At 33.6% G+C, this 20,818-nt stretch overlaps 3 protein-coding genes across 9 annotated transcripts; 1 reads left to right on the forward strand and 2 right to left on the reverse strand.

The window, feature by feature from the left end:
• Window positions 1-1,110: 1,110 nt before the first annotated feature.
• LOC110712886 (transcription factor bHLH35-like) lies at window positions 1,111-8,812 on the reverse strand. The gene is made up of 5 exons (XM_021891341.1): window positions 8,207-8,812; window positions 7,908-8,076; window positions 7,318-7,575; window positions 6,124-6,294; window positions 1,111-1,470 (listed from the first exon to the last, which is right to left on the reverse strand). The coding sequence occupies exons 1-5, from the start codon at window positions 8,287-8,289 to the stop codon at window positions 1,402-1,404; spliced, it is 750 nt and encodes a 249-aa protein (XP_021747033.1). The 5' UTR covers window positions 8,290-8,812; the 3' UTR covers window positions 1,111-1,401.
• Window positions 8,813-9,878: 1,066 nt separating this feature from the next.
• On the forward strand, window positions 9,879-10,265 carry LOC110712998. Its single transcript, XM_021891456.1, has one exon. It carries the CDS (start codon window positions 9,879-9,881, stop codon window positions 10,263-10,265), a length of 387 nt encoding a protein of 128 aa, XP_021747148.1.
• A 1,646-nt stretch (window positions 10,266-11,911) lies between these two features.
• LOC110712887 (phosphoribosylaminoimidazole carboxylase, chloroplastic-like) lies at window positions 11,912-20,761 on the reverse strand. 7 transcript variants are annotated; one of them, XM_021891343.1, is made up of 18 exons: window positions 20,628-20,761; window positions 20,280-20,399; window positions 19,831-20,029; window positions 18,864-19,085; window positions 18,647-18,758; window positions 18,367-18,429; window positions 18,117-18,255; window positions 17,436-17,491; window positions 16,280-16,353; window positions 15,974-16,121; window positions 15,647-15,820; window positions 15,470-15,557; window positions 15,266-15,370; window positions 13,537-13,640; window positions 13,331-13,448; window positions 13,154-13,248; window positions 12,649-12,755; window positions 11,912-12,462 (listed from the first exon to the last, which is right to left on the reverse strand). In XM_021891343.1, exons 3-18 carry the CDS (start codon window positions 20,004-20,006, stop codon window positions 12,369-12,371), a joined length of 1,875 nt encoding a protein of 624 aa, XP_021747035.1. In that variant the 5' UTR covers window positions 20,007-20,029; window positions 20,280-20,399; window positions 20,628-20,761; the 3' UTR covers window positions 11,912-12,368. The 7 variants fall into 7 exon arrangements, with proteins under 7 accessions (XP_021747035.1, XP_021747036.1, XP_021747034.1 ...); XM_021891344.1 differs by lacking the exon at window positions 20,280-20,399 and having other exon boundaries at window positions 13,537-13,634; XM_021891342.1 differs by lacking the exon at window positions 20,280-20,399 and having other exon boundaries at window positions 20,628-20,760.
• Between the last annotated feature and the right edge of the window lie 57 nt (window positions 20,762-20,818).

Here is a 20,818-nt window from a genome sequence, read left to right on the forward strand (position 1 = left end):
ATCAATACACCACTACCAAAATTCGGAAAATTGTGGCCGTTTTTTATGACCATTATAAAAACGCTTACAAAACATGAAACCTACGACTAATTTGTACGGAGTCGCAAAATTGCAACCGTTTTCAAAGCGATCGCAGATTTGCGACTATTTTTTGGCTATTAAATGTATGCAAAGGTTTTAAAATATTTTTTGAAAAAAATAAAATACATGTATTATATAATTGCACCAATAGAGCAAAGTCATTAGTTGGTTATGCGGAGAATGATCCCTATGGGCATCTGGATTAGTATAGACGCTTGGGCGTTTAGTGTATCTTTTTATAACTCGACTAGAGTTGAGTTATTCAGTTCATACTCACAGGTTTCTCATTAGGATGTTGTCGTGAGTGTCTTACGTTATATTAAGGGCCAGCAAGGTCAGAGTATTTTACTTCGTCCTAGTGACAACTTTTTTGTAATAGTGATTGGGCTACATGTCCTTTAACTCTTCGCTATTTGTCTTGTTATTTTGTGCTTCTTGGTCGGTCACCGGTTTCATAATAAGAAGCAACCAAATGTATATGTCTCGATTGTTCGTTCGTGGAGAGCGAATATCGTTCAATAGTTGTTACGACTTGTAAGTTCAAGTGGTTGAAATCTTTATTGCGTTGTCTTGGTGTGCTTCATTCGATGCCAATGCATGTCTATTGTGATACTCAATACCCAATGTTTCATTAGTGCACCAAACACATTGAGATTGATTGCCATTTTGTTTGTGATGAGTTGCAAGGGGAAATATTTCTACCTCATATGTGCCTACCGGTCAATAGTTGGTCGATATTTTGACCAAAGCCCTTCGTCAAAATCAATTTGGTTATTTATTACGCAAGTTGGGCATTTGTGATTTGCATGCTCCAACTCTTTTTTTTTTTTTTTTTTTTTGAGGAATTGCATATTTGCATGCTCCAACTTAAGGAGGAGTAATAGGATATATATATATATATATATATATATATATATATATATATATATATATATATATATATATATATATATATATATATATATATTTTGGGGTTTCCCCTTAATGAGAAGCCAAGCTATTTTCTCCTAATTCTCTGCTTTAACATCATTAGTCGAAAGCCACGTATATTATTCAATTTGTGCTATAAAAACAAGTGAGCAACCAATCTCAAGAGTGGAAAGCATCAAATTTTCTTTTTTTCTTTTTCTTGAGCAAATTTCCAAACTCAACAGAAAGGATTTTTTTTTCTTTTTTTTTTTTTTTTTGATACAAGCCAAGTATTACAAGAAGAAAAAAACAGCCACCTAAACAATAAGAATAAGCAGAAAGCAAAAAAATTAGCAAAATATTTGCAATGAAACTTCCCACTAGTGGCAGATAGAGAAACTGTGACGTGCGTTAGACGTGGGTTGACGATATCACTGTCTCAATCTTTCTTCTCAAGTGATCCTTTTCCAGCTCATCTGCCTGAGAGACACAAAATCAATATTAGGTGTAAGTGAACGTAGATATAAGATACTCTTAATCTAACACTCCATTTATTTGATTTGTCATTAATCAGGTTAGTTAACAGCGTAATTTGAAATAGTAACGTGACAAAAATATATAAATTGCTAATCATTTGAAGAACTTTTGGGCTAAATGGATCAAATAAATTAAAACAAGACCAATGATGTTACTTTTCATGAATTACATTGATAATTGATGCAGAAGTTTAGTTTGTTAGTTTGTTTTATGCATCAAATGCAGCAAATAACGTACTTGGTAACGCTACTAACTTTAAACAGCGCATGTGCTATTGTGAATGCAGCATGCACATCTATTGAAGAAGTTGGCAAAGTGAAAGTACTAGCTTTGCAAAATAATAAAGATTATTTTATTTTCCATCTATTTTTCTTAAAAAATGGTACCAATACTTACCAAAGTCAAGTAAATAAGTCATATGCTATTGAATACAAGAATTCGCTCAATCAAGGTACCAGAAGTCGAATGAACAATGATATATAGACAAAATTTGAGTTCAGGGAACCTATACCAATACTTTGACCAATTAAGATAACATTCTAAGACAGATTACCCCGCAACTTCCCAATTTGTCGTGATTGGTAGAATGCAAATGCAACCACAAAATATGGGAAGTCTTAAAGTCTTAATAATCATCTGTGAATTTAGGTCCATACATGGTAGAAGTTTCAATATAATTTCCATTACAAACCAATACGGAATATGTGTTTTTCTGTCTCTATCAAATGCAACCCATTTTTCCTGTTCAATTAGTTGTGAACTGGCCTATTTTCCAAAATTTCAGTCGTATAATTAGTTGTGAAATGTGATCTTTTTGTCCATACATACCATGTGAAATCGAGTAACAGTACATTCTAACTCATAAAGAATCACCGTCCACCATATGTAGCCTGTATGTATTGTATTGCATCTAGATTGTTTATGTGGTCCTCCAAATTTTACTCAATATAATGGGAATCGATCCCAGGATAACCACCTAAAATCGAGAGAGAAACTTTAACCACTTCAGTTAATCCTCACTTTCAATTTAAGATGTTATAGATACGCAATTACTAGTACAATCTAGTTAACTCGTATATAATAAAACTTTTGAAGTACCAAAATAACCATTGTGTTGTATGTGACATGCGAAATTTTTTTACTACCTCTATTTTACATTTTTTGCAACTTTGAAGGGTACACGGACTTCTCTGCAAAATTTGTTTGTTAGTGAAAGGTAGAGAGAGAAAAATAGGAATGTGTGTGATGAAGAGAGAGATAGAGAGAAATAACAACCTAAAAAGAAAATAAAACAATAGTTGCAACTAAAATGTGTAGCATCTATTTTTGGCAAAAGTTGCAAAAAATATGAAACTGAGGTAATATAATTTTATGATCTATTTCCAGTAACACATAAATCTCATTTGCGTTTTGTACATAAGGAATGTTAGGTAAAGAATGTTAGGTTAAAGGTAAATATATTATACAAAGTATATTACTAATTTGATTAAATTAAAACTTTAAAAGTAAATATTAGAACAGTGAAACTTAAGACTTTTACTTAGGGACAAACTAGTATGAATGAAAAAGAAAATAATAGAGTATAAAAATAGATCTTGAGTTTCAACCATAAGTTTAAGTTAAGCGGATGGTTGAAATTGTTTTTTTAACACGGTATCATAAGCCAACATGACACAAATGTCATAGGCTTAAATTTCATCATACACTCCCCTTTTAAGTGGAATATAAATGTGAAAAATGTCATAGGCTCATATTGCATCAACTCTTCAAGCCTAACATTCTATTGTGATAGGTCGTAATAGAGTACAAATAAAACTGATATTAGTCTTCAACCATAAGCTTGGGTTGATAGATGAGAGGGTCCTTTACCATAAAATAAAATTTAAAAATTAAAAATTAAAAATAAAAAAAATAAAAAAAAAAAAAGGAAAGATTGCGAGTATTCATTAATAAAGTTGTTTGTTGGATGGAGACATAGAAAACGGAGTTGCTTGGTGTCATGTACTCCGTAACTAATTCTACGGTGTATGATTATCTTAATGTCCCCTTTTCTTAATTGCTCTGGTGGGGTTCTATCAAAATAATATTTGCTCTAGTGGGGTTCTCTTGTTGAAATCTCAGTCACTGGTAATTGGTGACTGCCACAGGTTATATTTTTTTATTTTTTATTAATCTTTCTCTATTATTTGTGTGTGTGAGATGTGACAATATTTTGCGTAATTTGTGTAATCTATCACATTGTGTAACAAACTATTATAAGGGTTACTTTGTTAGTGGTATAGGGGTCACTCACTCAGTCAGAGTTACTAAGTCGGCCACAGATTACTCAATTCGGGGTTATTTGGTCGATCAGGAGTTACTCACTCGGTTAGGATTTAATAAATCAATAAAGGGTTAGTTACTCGGTCAAGGGTTACTATCTCACTCAGGGGTTAAAGGTTACTCGTCGATCAAAGGTTACTTGAACAAAAATGATGCTTAATAAGTCTATTTACTATGAGTATTTTTTATAATGGCTCAAGATTAGTGAATGATTAAATCATTAGTTTCTCAACAATAATTCCTGCATCACAAACAATTATTAGTAGTAGGGCCTGTTCTCATACGTTTATTTTCAGTTTAGTTCAGCTCCTAATTTCCTTCTCTTATAAAATATTCAGTTCAATTCAGCTCAGTCAATGAGAACAGGCTCATAATTATCACTTGTAAAGTTGTACAATTATATGAATTATGAGGACATCATTTATCAATGAAATTCAATTAAATACGGTATTGATCGTAATATATTTTAGAAATGTTATCAATACACATTATTGCAATATACGAGTGCAGAATATGAATTATTAAGTATGCTACACTATCAAATAATTCAATTTAAAAAAAAAAATTAATCGAACATATAACTGTATAGAGATTAAGACCATAGTATTCTTTATACGAGTAATTTATTTATTAAGTGATGCAAATGATTCAGATAAATGATTGAGCAATTGAGCTGGCTTATACGGTTATCGAAGCTTTAAAACGTCAAAGCCCAGCCGCTTAAACCTGGCCATATGAACGAATTTCAAGGCCTTTTTTTTTCTACGATTATTGTTTTATGGGCCCACCCCCATCAACACTTCAACACTGTTTAGCCATTTTAATGTTATTGACTAATTGGCTATTATGGTTTCCTAAAGCTTTGCAATTTGTTGTCTTATTCATTAATTAGAAGTTTAGAACAAGTTAACAAGTCATACTTGTAAGTTGTAACAAATACAAAATATGCTCTCAAATAATGTAATAATAATTTTAAAAATAAATTCAGTCATATTATTAATGTATTACTTAAAAATATATATATATTTTCGGGTTTTACCACAATAATCTAAACTAATTTACAAAATGTATACGTTTTTTTGTTTTTTGAAGACCTGAAAAAGGAGTTGAATTACCGATCTAATCTTGAAACTTTGACAAATTCAAATTCTCTCTAGTATATAAGGTGTGTATATATGATCTTTTTCATGTATATGGAATACTTCGTAGATTTTAGTAATTAGTTCGACTTAAGATAGATTCTCACCGATAACATCAATTATGTCAATAGAGACAAAAACCAAAAGACCCGTACATTTATAATAGGTTAATTGTCATATCATTTGATTAAACATGTCTTTAGTGAAGCCAGATGTATTAATTCACGTACTTTAGTCAGATTTGGTTGGGTTTAAAATTGTGTTAAATCATTGTATCCATGTAGATCAAAAATTGAATCAAATCACTTTCGAAGTAGGTCAGATTAAATATGTCGGGGTCAATTTTTGCCACATCTAAGCTAAAATACAATTTATGTATTGTAGGTTCTAGAATTTGATTACATGGTTTAGAATATTTATGTTATTTGTGGTTTAAAGTCGCAATGTTGTTTTAAGTTCATTTCACTAAAACTTTTACATTATGTACATATTCTATTTCCTTTATTTATTTTTTAAATCAATTTATTACTCTAGATTTTTACTTAATATAAATTAACATTATTATATTGATTGAAAATATGTATTGACAAGTGCATGAGAAAATAAAGTACTTAATCTAATAGATAATGAATGAAGTATTTATCTAGAAAAAAAAAAAAGGGGTTACCCTCTTTAACAAGGAATTTTTTTTTTTTTTTTTTTTTTGATAAAAGGAATTCGAAATTTGTTGGTTTCAAGTCCTAATTTATTACCCAATACAAAGTTAACCTAAATGTGACTGAAAAATGTAAATGAAATCAATTATAGATAATTTAAAATTGAGTTGATTCCTATCAAAAAATGTGTCACCTTGATAAGGCCGGGGTTGATTAATCACATTATTAAATGTTCTTCATTAGACTATTTAACAAATAATAATATAGATGCAATTTAATTCATGAAGAAGTAGTAATTTTAAGATGTTACTCCGTATAATCTAATTGACATCTACAAGATCATAGACACACTGGTGATAGACTCATGAATCTAATAGAATATCCACCAATTTGAAATCTACGTACTAAATTTAGGTCAAGTGATGGGAGTAAATCAAAACCACATACAGAAATTAATGGGGAGCAAGAAAGAGACTGACCTCAAGAAAAACTGTCTTCAAAAGTCTCCCAGCAAAAGCAGTGATATGAGCTGTTATTATCTTGAGCTTTAAAGATTCAAACATCTCACACAATTTTACCATTGTGCCCTCTCTTTTACTGCAAGTCAAGCTCACTACTATAGTCCTCTCCCCCACGTATGACACCCTCACCTGTATTTAATCAAACAACAATTTAATTAACATCTACCATAATATTATAACAATTCATAAATATTATACAATTTTATCATATCTTTCAGATTTAGTCAGACCATTATTGGCTTTATTGCACATATTTTTTAAGTGGTTGCATCAATCATTGACAATAAAGCTACAACTACTTAAAATACTTCTAAAATGAAAATTTGTGATTATTATAAGTTTATCAAAATATTAATTACACAGATTGATACATGATTTAATTATATTTCAAATAAAAATGCGTATATCATGATAAAAATTAATTATTCAACCCTAAGACCACTCTCAATGGTGAGCAAAAAAAATGTCCACCCACTATCTCTCTACCCACTTTCTCTCTCAACAAATCTGTTTTTCCCATGGGTAAATTTTTTTCACAATTTCTCTCCTAATGGTGAGCAAAAAAAAAATGCTTGCCCACTACTCTCTCTCTCTTACTTTTCCAATACCCCACTATTACTTTCTCTCTCCTACACAACACTTCTTTATTTATTAATTTCATTTATATTTTAACAATATTACTCCAAATAAATAAAAACTAGTCTAAATTTGTGTAACTTTTTTTTTATTTGTGTCGTTTTTATCGTTAAAATAAAGAATATGGAGGATTTATGGTATTTCTGAAATTATACCAAAATATACCAAAATGCATGTCTATTTATAGAGAATTAAATTTTATGACCGTTGGTAATTTTAATTTTTTTTTTTAAATAAATATTTATTTCAGAATTTGCGTTACAAAAAATATAACTATTGCAAATTGTGGGGCCCACCGGAGCACTATTCATCTTCAAAAATGCTCAAGTCTTGGGCATTTTCAGAAATGCTCATGAGCATTTTTTAGCTTTTTCTCATTTGCTCACCATTGTAATGCATGAGCAAATTTTATGCCCACCCAAAATGCCCATGAGCAAATTTTTAGCTCACCATTGATAGTGCTCTAAGAAATACGAAAAATAAATTCACCGAATTTGATTTTGAACACCCACTTACTTCTAAATCATCGATAGATGTTCGGCAACAACCATTGGAGTCATAATGTTGTTTCCGATGATCAGTCCTCTTCTTCTTGGACTTAATTAGTAAACCAGACAACTCTTGTTCATAATCCATCATTGAACATGTATTGTCAATTCCATTTTTCGATCTCCGGTATTCGAGATCCGATATATCAGATTTGATTCTCCGTTCTTGTTCATGAAGCTCTTTTATATAGTTTATTGCATCCTTGATTATTGATGCTTTGTCCATCTAGTTTTGTACATAAATAAAAAAACAAATAAATAAAAAGTTCATTTAGTTAATAATTTGTCAAAATTTGTAGGTTCAACTTGCCAGAAAGATTTCAATTACTAGAAATAGTAAAATCAGCACTTATAAAGTGTCTAATTCTAGCTAAATGTTGAACATAAAGAAAAAATTATACTCTAAGATGTCAAAACGGGCCAAATATAGATAAAATTCAAACCTGAAAATTTAAATTCAACAACTACCAACTACTTATAACAGTATGCAGCTATTTCAAAATCATGGAAAAATAAAAAAATATATACACCCGGGTGAATATAACAATCTTTCGGTACCTTAGAAATGATGGGAACAACAGCTCGAAGATTGTAAAGTTGCTCATTAAGTTTTTTGCGACGATTTCTTTCCGAAACGATGTTCTTAGAAGCCATCGAAGAAGCACACCCATCCGGCGAGCTCGAATCGTAATCATAGTAAGATGATAATGTTTCATCTAATCCCAAACTACCAACAAATATAACTCAATATCAAATATAAATATAAGATCAAAATCAAAATCAAAATCAAAACCAAAACCAAAACAAAGAAGAAATCAAAGTTATGAGATCAGCAAAAATAAGGTAATCGAACACACCTATCGAAGTCTTGATTATCGAAATACATTCCGATGTCAGCTGTTCCCCAATAAAGAGGGTATTCTTCAACAAAACTATCCATTATTTTCAAGTCTTAAAAACTCTAGTGTTTTTATCCAACGCAAAAAAAATAAGCACCTGATTCTTTTCTTTATAGTAGAGATTTAGTCATTTAGATTGAGAATCAAGATTTTTTTTTTTTTTTTTTTTTTTAAGAGAGGAAATTTGTGTACTTTTAAAAGAGTAAGGAATTAGTTGGGAAATATATATAGTTGTACACATTAAGTGACATGGAAATTATTTTTGGTTAGTGGTGGTGGTGGAGTGAATGAGAAAGGTTAAAATTGATGGAAGACTTTTGATTAGACTACCTATTTTAGTATTTTTGTAATTTTGTTATATTATTAATTAAATTTATTGAGCACGTGAGAAGTTTGCTTAAATTTATGATTAGTTAGTTGTTTTTTTTTATTGTTTTTTTTTTGAAAGGAAACTTATGATATTTGATGTTTGAAATTATCATAACCGTCCATGTGTTGTGTGTAATTTACACGGTCTAATGGACTATGATCTCCGCGTTGAACAAATTATTGATGACTTCACTAATTACTCCCTCCGTCCTCTTTTAATAGTCCGACATTTTTCACGGGAATTAATAAACACAAATAAGAATAGTTAAAGTACATTGAAATAGTAAATTAACATTGGTATATAAAAAAGTAAAGAGAAAAAGTAATAAAAGAACATTGGAAAACAAAATTTACATAGAAAGTTAAATTTGCAAAAATATTGTTGTAAATGGGAGGGAATTTTGGTAAAAAAATAATATTAATGGTTGTTGAAAAAAGCAAATGGATTAAACATTTTGGGACTAAAATTTGTCAATAAGGGACTATCAAAAGAGGACGGAGGGAGTAAAGTCTTACTATTAGATAAGTCAAACCAGTCAAGGTAAGATCGATCTATACAATTTGTATGGTCTAAAGTTGTGTTTAGATTGACGAAAGGGAGGTAGATAACAAAACAAAACAAAATAAAACAGAACATATTGTATTTATTCACACTCTAACAATTTGTTTGTTTTGCTTTGTTCTTTCAATTTTCGAGAGTCTATTCCACTTTTATAAATTTTTCCAAATTTTATTTTGATTACAATAGAAAAGATACTTTAGATTCATGTGAATTTAGACTTTGTCATCAACTCTACAATGACTCTATTTAAAGTGAAAACTTTAAAATTCATTGCTCACGTTAAGCTTGAAGTGATGGAGTGCATGTGAAATATGCCAAATATGCAAAATTGTTATGATTTTGATTGTAAACGTTATGTTATTTTTCCCTTAATGTGAGGTTTGAAAATGTTTTAGTATTGTTGTGGATTACTTGTGACTTTTGATTAATGAAATTAATCTTCTTCCAATCGGAAAAAAAATAAAAAAAATATGTTGGCTTAAAGCTCGTATAGTTCACCTTATAAGTACATGTGATTTAACTTATCTAGTTTGATATGATTTTAATTGATCATTTAATCAGAAATAAGTAAATATAAGGTTCCCCCCTCAAAGGGGTTACTATAAACTCAATACAGATGGTTCTTGGCTAAGCTTGGGAGAAGGCGGTGCTGGAGGTGTCATACGCTGTGAAAAAGGGAAGTGGCAGATTGGGTACACTATGAGTATCAAGACTCTAGGGGCTGCTTCAGCTGAGCTTCTCGCCATTAGGGAAGGTCTTAACACTGCGTGGGAAAGAGGTATAAGGTTCCTTGAGTTGGAAACCGATGCACAAGCTCTCACTTACATGATTCAAAACCCACATTTCTACATGGACCATCAGCTCTTCAACATAATCAATGATGTCTCTCAGCTTCTCAAAAGGGAATGGCAGGTTACGGTGCTCCATTTCAAGAGGTCTGCTAACAAGATTGCTCATGGTCTGGCAGAAATTGGCAGGGGGATGACTGATGACGATATTCTTTTTCACTTCTACTCCCCTCCTGGTCTAACTCACTCCTACACCAAGGAGCTTGCTAACTCCATCTCCATGATGGATGGCAACTAATCTCCTTCCTGAAGTGTTCCTTGAGTCCCTGCTGCTGGGCTCCCCTATCCACTACTACTACTTTGCTTCCCTGCTTTTATATACATATTTATTTCCAGCTTTCCTTTACTTTCTTTCTAGTTGTTGGTTTTGGCCTATTGGTTTGCAATTTTCTGCTACTATGCAACCATGGCAGCCCCTTTTGTTCCAAAACTATGATTTCCTAGATGTTTTAATCATCTAGTGGTAATATATTATCCTTTTCTTGTAAAAAAAAAAAAAAGTAAATACAAGGTGAACAATACATGAAGTCACAAACTCACAAATGTCTATTTTTGTAAAGCAGTGTATTCATTCATACAACCTAATCATCTATAATCTCACACAAGTCTATTGATTTTTCTGTAGTTACTCAAACCACTCCAATCGATCCAAATTAATATATACTTAATATTAGACACCCTCAATTCTGCAAGCTGCTTCAAAGCCTTCAATTAGTCCTAGTTAGCACAATCAAATTAAGTGTATTGGACTAAGTAAACTATATAACCAACTCTCAAGGAAAAAACTGCTTATGCACAAGTGCACATTGCACATTAGGCTGCCTTCCATCTGGAATGACAAAAAGAACAATTGGCTTCAAATGTTAGGCAACAGAACATCACATTCGAGTATTCGAAATAACAATTTCTCATTAGCTTGTCTTTGGACCTAAGTAATCAGATGATCAAACTTGAGTTTTGTTATATCCTAACAGCTGCACCACAGTACTCTCTGTCGTCTCATCCCTCTCGATTTCTTTGATAATGTCGTTTCCTCAATCAATTAAGGTTACCTCATCATTAGGCACGTTAGCAGATATATGGTTACAGCATCAGCAAAACTATCCATCCATACATTCTTAGTGGTGTAGATTGTGCACTTATTTTTGTTATGATCTGATGAGCATAAAGGGCTCTGCTGGGCCATCAGCGATGGCCGAGGAGCTATCAAAACTCCGCGGTCCTCAAGTACAACACAGTATGTGTAGGACTAATAATGGGAGCAATGATCTTTTTGTTAATGGTCCACAATTTTACCATTCCATCAGAATTTCATATGTAGGATCTTTCTGGCCCCTGCAGTACAACATACTAGTACACCAGCAAAAGAAAACTTTTCTAACATGTAAGTTTTCACTTAACTTATAAAGCACAAGTTAGACAATTTGAGCAAATCAAAATGAAACCACAAGATTATGTGAAAGAAGGTATCATTAACCAAATACTATAGCATTTATGATTTTTTTTTTAATTGCAATGTCTCATTCCTTGCTTGCTAATGAATTGTTTCAATCATTTACTTGTATATCCTTATTGTTATTAGTACATCAAGGATACATTTACTGATTTACATAATAATTTCTTGTATTGTTGTAAAGAATGAAGTCGAATAACATTCATTGCTACATAAAGGTATTGTAATCTAATTCGATACTTCGTATTAATAAAATTGCTTACCCAATAACCCCAAAAAAAAAAAAAATCTAATTTAAATCTAGCCATATCCGTGATGGGTTTTTTGATATTTTTAGGCATCTGGTGGCTAACAAGCTTTTTCATTTTTATTACAGTTCAAAGCACTTTTCTTTTTTATCCTAAACATACCTTTAGTCAGAAACATACAAATTTAGGGGCCAACTAATGATTATTACGTGCCAAAATTGTACATTTTACGCATTGGAAAATAAGATACAGAAGATAGAATAGTACAGTAGCTTTTTCATGGGGTTAACCCACTTTGTGCTTTGTCCCTACCTTCTTTCTAAATGGGCTTTGGAGTATTCCAAACTACAGGATGTCTTTTTGTATAATGCAATACACCTCTAAAACATCTCTTTAGTATCCATCTCATGATTTAAGGGATTTCTTATGTTTTCCGACACACGAGTGATGGCTCATCATCATACGCACTCTCATCCTTCAATTTTTATAGCTTGGTATGAGTTGCTTGTGGTGGCATCCTAGCCTGCTCCTCGCCGCAAAAGAATCGCACATCTATGTTCACTCCGTGAGTCCATGTTCTTTGGGGATGTAGTTTATTGATGTGCAACAATTTCCCCCTTTGATAATGAGAGAACATTTCTCAGTTGTTCAAATAAGCTTCCCACCCATCTTTGTGTAGTCTTTCAGCCTTTACCAACACATCATTTTTAGCATCTTCAAGATACTGGGCCATTCTACAGGAACAAAAGCACAGCATGAGCTTTAGTATCATGCAAAATACCTCCTTAAACATCTCTTAGTTTCATCAATTGGTTAAAAAAAAAAAAAAAAAAAAAAAAAGAAAAAGTGCATGCTTTGTCATTTTTCATATTACAAGAAAAAAAAAAACAAAAAAGAAGTGGAAGACCAGTTTGACTAACCTAGAGGTCAAGTCCGAATCAGCAACACCCAGCATCCTCACTGCGAGAAGCCCAGCATTTGTAGCATTGTTTATTGCAACCGTTGCAACAGGAACCCCTCTAGGCATCTAAATTGATAAAGTACACAAGCCATATTCAATAATATCACCCAAAGATAGACGAATGGCTATACATATACCTAAACAGTCAAACACAGGTTTAGACAAGAAATTGTAAAATGTACATGAACCAACACCACCACCACCAACCACGACCATGTGTAATATTTTAAGCCTTCTTTTTCTTTTAAAAAAGTAAAGGCAAATAAAACTATTTTCGTTACACTAATTTAAGAAATGAGGAAATCATGCACAGTAGTACAAGGGACTCCTACGTCCATGCAACATGCACAGGGAGCGATTGAATTTTTAAGAAATAAACATCTAGAGCTTCCAACATCCAACCTTTCCACAATCCAAGTATAGGACGAGAAGGGGCTAACACTTAATAAATTTGTACAGAATACCTGAACAATTGACAAGAGTGAGTCCATTCCATCCAGTGCGGAACCACGCACAGGGACACCAATTACTGGTACTGGAGTAAGTGCTGCAACCATTCCTGAAAAAAACACACTAAATAAATCAAGATTGTCAACATAATACAGAGATCTGAAGGAATAGGCAAGTGTTAAATAAGTAACCTGGCAAATGAGCTGCACCACCAGCACCAGCAATGATAACTTGGATACCTCGTTCCCAAGCAGATGTAGCATATGAAAACATCATATCTGGAGTCCTGTGTGCAGAAACAATTCTGACCTGCAAAAATCAACAAATGCCAGCTGCATTACATGAAGATCCACTGTGTCAGACTGGCATATATAATTCACAGAAGTGAGAAATTCACCTCATGTGCCACTCCAAACATATTTAAGATCCGGGAGGCATCTTTCATGACGGGAAGGTCTGAATCGGATCCCATAATGATTCCAACTCGAGCTGAGACTGCATCTAAAAAAGAAAGAGCATGAATTCCCACAACAATCTAACAAGGTTCACACATAATAAAGGTCCTCAACTACGACAACGCAGCTCACTTTGAAACGCCAAGCAGCATGGCTTCAAAATTGCTGGTTTTAATTACATTATCGCTTGCCATACTAGAATTACAAACTAACAGCAGTCCACAAACTGCTTTCACTACATTGGTGGAACTTTCAAAGCACGATGTTAGCATTTACTAACTGTAATAAGTAAAAATATAAGACGCTAGGTTTCAAATCTTATGATAGCTTCCCAGATCCAGTAATGGGGAACATTTTATGAAGAATAACGAAAGGAACAGACATCACTATGTAGATCTTGTACTATGCAATGTATAAAAAGGCTCAAGGAACAATTAGACGATGAAGGTCCTGCTGCACCAAGGTGCGCCTTGCACAATATAAATCAATTGAAAAATTTGCCTATGTGCGCCTCAGGTGCACCTCTTTGAATGCGCGTTGCCTAGAGCATTAAAGGCGCTTTACCCTAATCCCCTAGCGCCTAGGCACACCTTATTATACATTGGTAGCATGTCCTCGACCAACAGGGTAAATGCTCCCTTTGTTTTTGGTGGTGTTATATTTTTTCATTTGTTGCTAAATTTGCTGAGGAAGAAGACCAAAGATAAATTGGATTGAGCGATTCATAATTATATTAAGAGATAGGATTTACAAGAGCATATAGCACTTAATAAAGGGAATGATGAGAGAGGATCTATGTCAAAGACCAACAGAAATAACATCTTGGTACATGCTGCTGACCCTATCATATAGGGATTAAAGCTTTGGTTGTTGCTATTTGTTGTTATCTATTAAAAAATTTGATTGGACTATTTAAAACATAGTATGTGATATAGCAACTTTTCTATTCGTTTTTATGAGTTTGTGACAAGGTACCTTATAAAGTTGTAAACATTTTTATTTCAAAGGAAAGTTTGTCAAAAAAAATAAACAACCTTTTAAAAACACTTTTTTTCTTAAAAAAAAAGATCAAACCTTGCCGTAATTTTCACATTTTTTGGCAATTGACTTTTTATTCTCTCCTCCATCACAGCCATCACATTAACCCTCCAAGGCTCCAACCGTCACCACCACTATTCTCTCTCCTCCCTCACACCACCACCACCACCACAATTTTACATCTCCTTTCACTTTTCTCTCTCCTCTCAACAAAAACCATCCCACCACAGTTGTACATCCTCTCTCCCCTCCTTACCCCGCTAAAGTTGCTCTCTCCTCCTCCCGCCGCCAATTGTCTCATCGTCCCTTGCCTCGCACAATTTTGAAATTTTATCCCAAATAGATGACTACAAGGAAAGTCAAAGATAAGCTGTGACTTTCAAATGGAGCTCAAAATTTTGTCAATTCTTTAGCTTTAGATTATAATGGACCAAATAAAATTGGTTCACTATATATGTGCGCTTATCGACTGTAAAATGGCAAATGATAGTTACAAGATGAGCATAAAGTATAATGGAAGCAACCTCTATTATAGTTTAGGTGCGGCAGCAGAAAACAATCAAAACCTACAAACCCCCCTCGCCCCCTTCCAAATAAGAAAGAAAAAAACAAATCAGGTCCTTGCTAACTAACCATCCGGGTTGTCGTCTTTCAACAAGGATTTCAGATGTCCCTCCACAATGCCCATAGAAGAGCCAACAATAGTGATGTGACCCATCTTGCGTTGCCTTTTCATTGCTGCAATGACAAATCGGCAGTGTTATGATTCATGAAACATGATCATGTAGCCTCAGGAGAAAGGATAAAACGAACTCAGAATGGGATTCTCTCACAAACCTGATTTGTCATACCAATGAACAGACGCCCCTGGCAAAGCTAGAGCTCTTGTCATGAGTTCATGAGCTATACGGAAACCTGGTTCCCCCTAAAAGAATAAAGATGAATCATATAGAAATTGGGGTGCATCATCAGCTAACTCAAAATGAGATAGACATGCAAGGAAAAAAGAATCACCTCATCTTCTCCTAATATGTTATACATGATTGCAGCTGGTGTCTTCATAGATGGATCACCAAGTGGAAGACCAATAACCGCTCGCAAATGCTGCTCATATTGAGAGGTATAACATGATTCAATAGTATGATGTCCACTATTATGCGGTCTGGGAGCTACTTCATTAAGCAAAATCTGCCACAACCAAATGTAGACTTAGTGTACAGCAAAAGAAATGGAAAGAATGGTTTGTAGACGTATAAACCAAAATACATAAAGTCAAATCAAGGATAAGAATAGATAAAAAAATAACCCTCCAAAATGCTCAACATTAACAAAAAAACAAACCTCTCCAGTCTCCGTCAAGAACAATTCTACTGCAAAGACTCCTGCACCTTCCAAAGAACTTACAGCTTTATGTGCAACATCAGTGGCTAGTTTTCTTACTTTCCATGGTACAGCAGCTAGAGCCTTAACAATGTGACAAATATTCTCCCTACCAAAACACCCGCAGCCAATAAGTAAACATATTTTTCGGTTCCTCTTTTTATTGGGGAATGGATAAATAAACAAGTTCTGATCCATGCAGGTGTGACAAATTAAGCACTTAAAAATGTCAAACCACTTTCTAAACACAACTTTACAAACACTTACTTGTGTATAGTTTCAACAACAGGATAGCACAAGACAGAATTGTCTCTTCCTCTTGCAACAATGACTGCCAATTCCTGATCAAGCAGTATATGTTATTAGAAATTGCTAGATAAAAGAATAATCTTTTCTTTCAAAACACGTACTTGCATCATGATCCAAAAGTTTAATAACAAAAGCAGGAATTTAACACTAAATAGGTTTCTCCATATTTCTCTCCCTATTCTCCACTAATAATAGTCTTTTCCCTCTTTGTCTCTCTTTTGTAGCTACTTTTCTGCCTTCTTCCTGCAGCAACTCCTAACAGAGATATAAAGCAATTCCCATAGCATTCAAGAAATTCATGATTAAGATGAGGTCTCATATATCCAATCCGGATTTCCAGCAATAATATAGCAAATTGTTAGGTACAGAAATGGGAGTTTGGGGCCAAAGCTTCCATGTGAGTTCAGAAGTAACAGAAGCTTCACTTTTCTTACTCTTACGAAAATCCTTGAGAGAGAGAGAGCGCGGGGGGGGGGGGGGGGGGGGGAGGTTATACTTGCTCAAGAAATGAAACGTATGGCTCACCCTACTCTTAATCAACTTATTTCATAATTCCTTGGGCATATGAATTAGCATTAGAAGATAAAAAAAGAAGGGGGGTACAAAACTATTTATACCACTTGAAAAATGTACAGAACATTCTCAGTTTTTCACGGATGTTAACCCAAGACCTGACTACAGCCTCTGCTTGCCAAAAAGAATTTCCAGCCTAATTATATATTCAAAGTGGATGTTTTAGCACATATTATATGTTTCTTTAGACAACCAGCCTTAGAACGTTTCAAATGTACATAGCGGTAGATCATATTGAACTTGACCCCCAGGTCAAAAAGAGTATCTTAGCCTTCTCGTGCATAAACGGCAAAAATCAGCCAGATCATGTTGTTCCATTTTAATGATTTCGGGCATATACATTCTTATCCCAAGACAGAATGTTACGCCATAATTGGTTTAATTTTTAATAAGAATGTACGGAGTAATACAGTTCAGACGAATTTAAAATCTTGCCTGCGTTATGCAGATCATTCTGTTAACAACAAGAATAACCATTTATAATATGCACAATAAAGAAATAAAAATAACAACTCAGTGCTTCTAATATTGTGATGCTAACCTTTATAAATGGAGCCCATTTCTCGACGTACAAGCCTCGCTCATATCCCCCTAGAGCTGCACATTTTAATCGGAGAAAAAGTCAAAAGGTAGAAAAACAAGTAGCAAAGAGAAGGGGGAAAACAGACAAAGAAAGAGAGGGACTATTGTTTATGGGAACGAACAACCTATAAGACTAGACAGTTCAAGTAAAAATATTCATTGGACCGCTCACTCATAAGTCATGACAACAGAGGTAGTAAAAAGAAACCAGCTCGCCATTTACTAGATGCTTAGAATATAATGTCAAGCACTTTAAGACATCTAAAGGGAACTCAGATGTCTCCTATCAAAGCACATTCTTCTCTTGTTCTGATAAACAGTAGCCAATTAAAAAATCACATGTTCCCCCTATCTTCAAAGAAATTCCACAGTTTCAATGTAGTTTTTTTTTTTTTTTTTTTTTTTGAGAGAGAAGTTTCAATGTAGTTTGATTTAAGCAAATGAATCCTAGAGTCACAAATGAGCAATTATATCATCCTTTTGATTAAAAAAAATTACAAGATATTAAAGGAAAGGAGATTGAACATATAGAACAACAACGAGATAACAGAAGGTTATGAATTCTTATCAATTACTGCCAAAAAGTTTCTATGAAAACACTTCATAGTCAATTTATAGAGTTCGATAGAGAAGATCATACCACTGACTGCAGAAGTGAGATCTTCTTCACACTTAGCAACAGCATTACCACGTCCATCGTAGGCAAGCCTTTTACTCTTGATCATAAGAGGATAACCAAATAGCTTTCCAGCACTCCTAGCACTTTCATCATTATCTATCTGTGTTAAACATAATTCAACTGTAGGATCCCTAAAGACGGAATTACAAGCAGCAACAAATGCTTCCTAAAAATTTGTAGATTGACTAATACCTCATAGGGCACTACCCACCTCCATAAACTCAGGCAAAGGGATCCCATGTCGAGAAAAATGTAGCTTCTGAAGGTATTTATCCTGCATAAAAAGTAATATAGACAGACAGACACAAAATTCATTATTTGATAGTTTAAGTCTTCCCCTAATTGTACTTCACATGTCCCCCACAAACATAGCAAAAAAGTAAATATCTTGTATAACAAAAACAATTGCCAATTTCATGAATAAAAAAACTAAGATCATCAATTTTTTGTACCATATAAATATATAATATACTGTGAGTATATATCTATACCTGAATTATCCTAATGGTAGAGGCTTTGGGTTGGCAATCAACTCCTTGTCGTTCAAGCTTATCAAGGGTGGCAACATCAACATGCTCAATCTCCACTGTCAAAACTCCACATCTAGCCCCCAAAAGGACACTTGGTCAGTATTGTCGAATACATAAACGAACTTCCGAAGAAAGGGATGGAGGGTGAGGGATGGACTTTATTTACTGAAATTCCAACCTTTTTGCAAATTCCTCAACTGTGGTACTGTCATCAAAGCTCCCAACCATATGATAATGTGAGAAAGGAGAAGCAGGGCAGTTCTCAGAGGGGTCCAAAATAGCTACTTTGATAGCCATTTCTGATGCAGCTTGGCATAACATGCGACCAAGCTGCCCACCTCCCAAAACACCCACAACCTTTTCAGACACACCTTGTACAACCAAAGCCTTAGTCTCACTCCTGATCAAACACAACAAAGCAACAAATAACCCCAATTTCCTGGTCAGAAACTACAATACTGAAATCATCAATTCATCAATCAACTACTACGTACTTCGTATTCTTAATAATTCAAACAAACCCACATTTTTTTTTTTTTTTTATCAATTGCAGTATTAATTAATGTGCATATTAAAGAAATAGTGAAGAAACCCTTATGTCTCTACTATCAATTCATTAATAAATTTTGAAATTCTGAATATACCCACATTTCTCTTAACCTTCATAATTCAGGTAGAGCCTTAAACCCTCGAAAAACCCCGCAAATGTGCAAATAATCCCCCCCCCCAAAAAAAAAAAAAAAAAAAAAACCAACATAAAATGCACGGCCATGCAAGCTTAAGCATAGAATTAGTGAATAAACCCTTATGTTTTTACTATCAATTCATTCAAATATATAGAAATTCTGAATATACCCATAATTCATCTAGAGCCTTAAACCCCAAAAAAAAAACCCAAATGTGCAAATAATCCCACCCCCCAAAACCCAACACAAAACACACGGCCGTACAAGCTAAAGCATATTAATTGAGAACATAGCACTCAAAATCACTGCAAAATGCATAGACAGACATAGCAAATAGCTAGTTTGACAGAGGGAATTGTATAGAAGAGATAGCAAAGTATAAAACTTCAAAATCAAGAATAAACAATACAATTCTAACAAAAATACAATTAAAAATAAAAAAAATAAAAAAAAACATACTTGATTGAAGAATTAGGAGCATCAATGGAAGCTTTGCAAGAGAGAAGTTTCTTGCTGTTATCTGATTTGAAAGTAACAGACGAAGAAGCCCAAGCCCGATCCGGACAAAGAGCAGGAGGGGCAGCCACTTTAGTTCCAGGGAGAAAAACCCCATTTTCACACATTAGTCCCAACATTAAAGAATTTTATCAACAAAATCCTGCAACAAATTAGCAACCAAATTTAACCAATTTAAAAAAAAGCTTGCAAATTTACATTAAATTATACTCTTTGAAGGGTATTAAGAGAAAATTTTTAACAATGAAATTTATATGAGTTAAGTGATTGTAATTAATAGTTGAATAATCTACCTCAGAAGAACCCTAAATTTAGTCTGCTGAGTGTTGAATTAATGTGTTAGTTTAATAATTATTTGATGATTAAAAAGAAGAAGTAAGAATGTATGGAACCTCATACGGTGCTTTAATGGAAGAGAGTAACCTCAGAAGAAGCTTTAATGGAGAGTTGAGAGTATGTTTCAATGGAGGAGAGACAGGCCCGTCCCTGAGGCAGGCAGGAGCCCAGCCGCCCTAGGCCCAGGGTAAAGAGATTTCATATTGAATTATCTCGAAAAATAACATAATTTTAGGGATATTTGATTCAATAATCAAATTACGCACATAAATTTCTTATCTCTTGGATATGATGTTTAATAATCTAAGAATTTACGAACCCTAAACTTAAAGCACTGATAATTAAATTAATATAAACCCTAGATTGTGAAATTGATATGATGAAGAAAACAACAAACAACTTACCTTAGAAGCTGCTTCAATGGGGGATACAAGGATAAGATTCAACGGAGAACGCTTCAATGGAGAACGTTGAGTCTGAGAGAGGTAGTAAATAGGAACGAGGCCTGTAAAAGTCATGACCCGGCGACCCGCCATTAGATCCGTCTCATAGATAAATGGGCGGGTCTTTATATCATCAATAATCAATCAATAAA

Source organism: Chenopodium quinoa, unplaced genomic scaffold (genome assembly GCF_001683475.1).
Source record: "Chenopodium quinoa cultivar QQ74 unplaced genomic scaffold, ASM168347v1, whole genome shotgun sequence".
Taxonomy (NCBI): domain Eukaryota; kingdom Viridiplantae; phylum Streptophyta; class Magnoliopsida; order Caryophyllales; family Amaranthaceae; genus Chenopodium; species Chenopodium quinoa.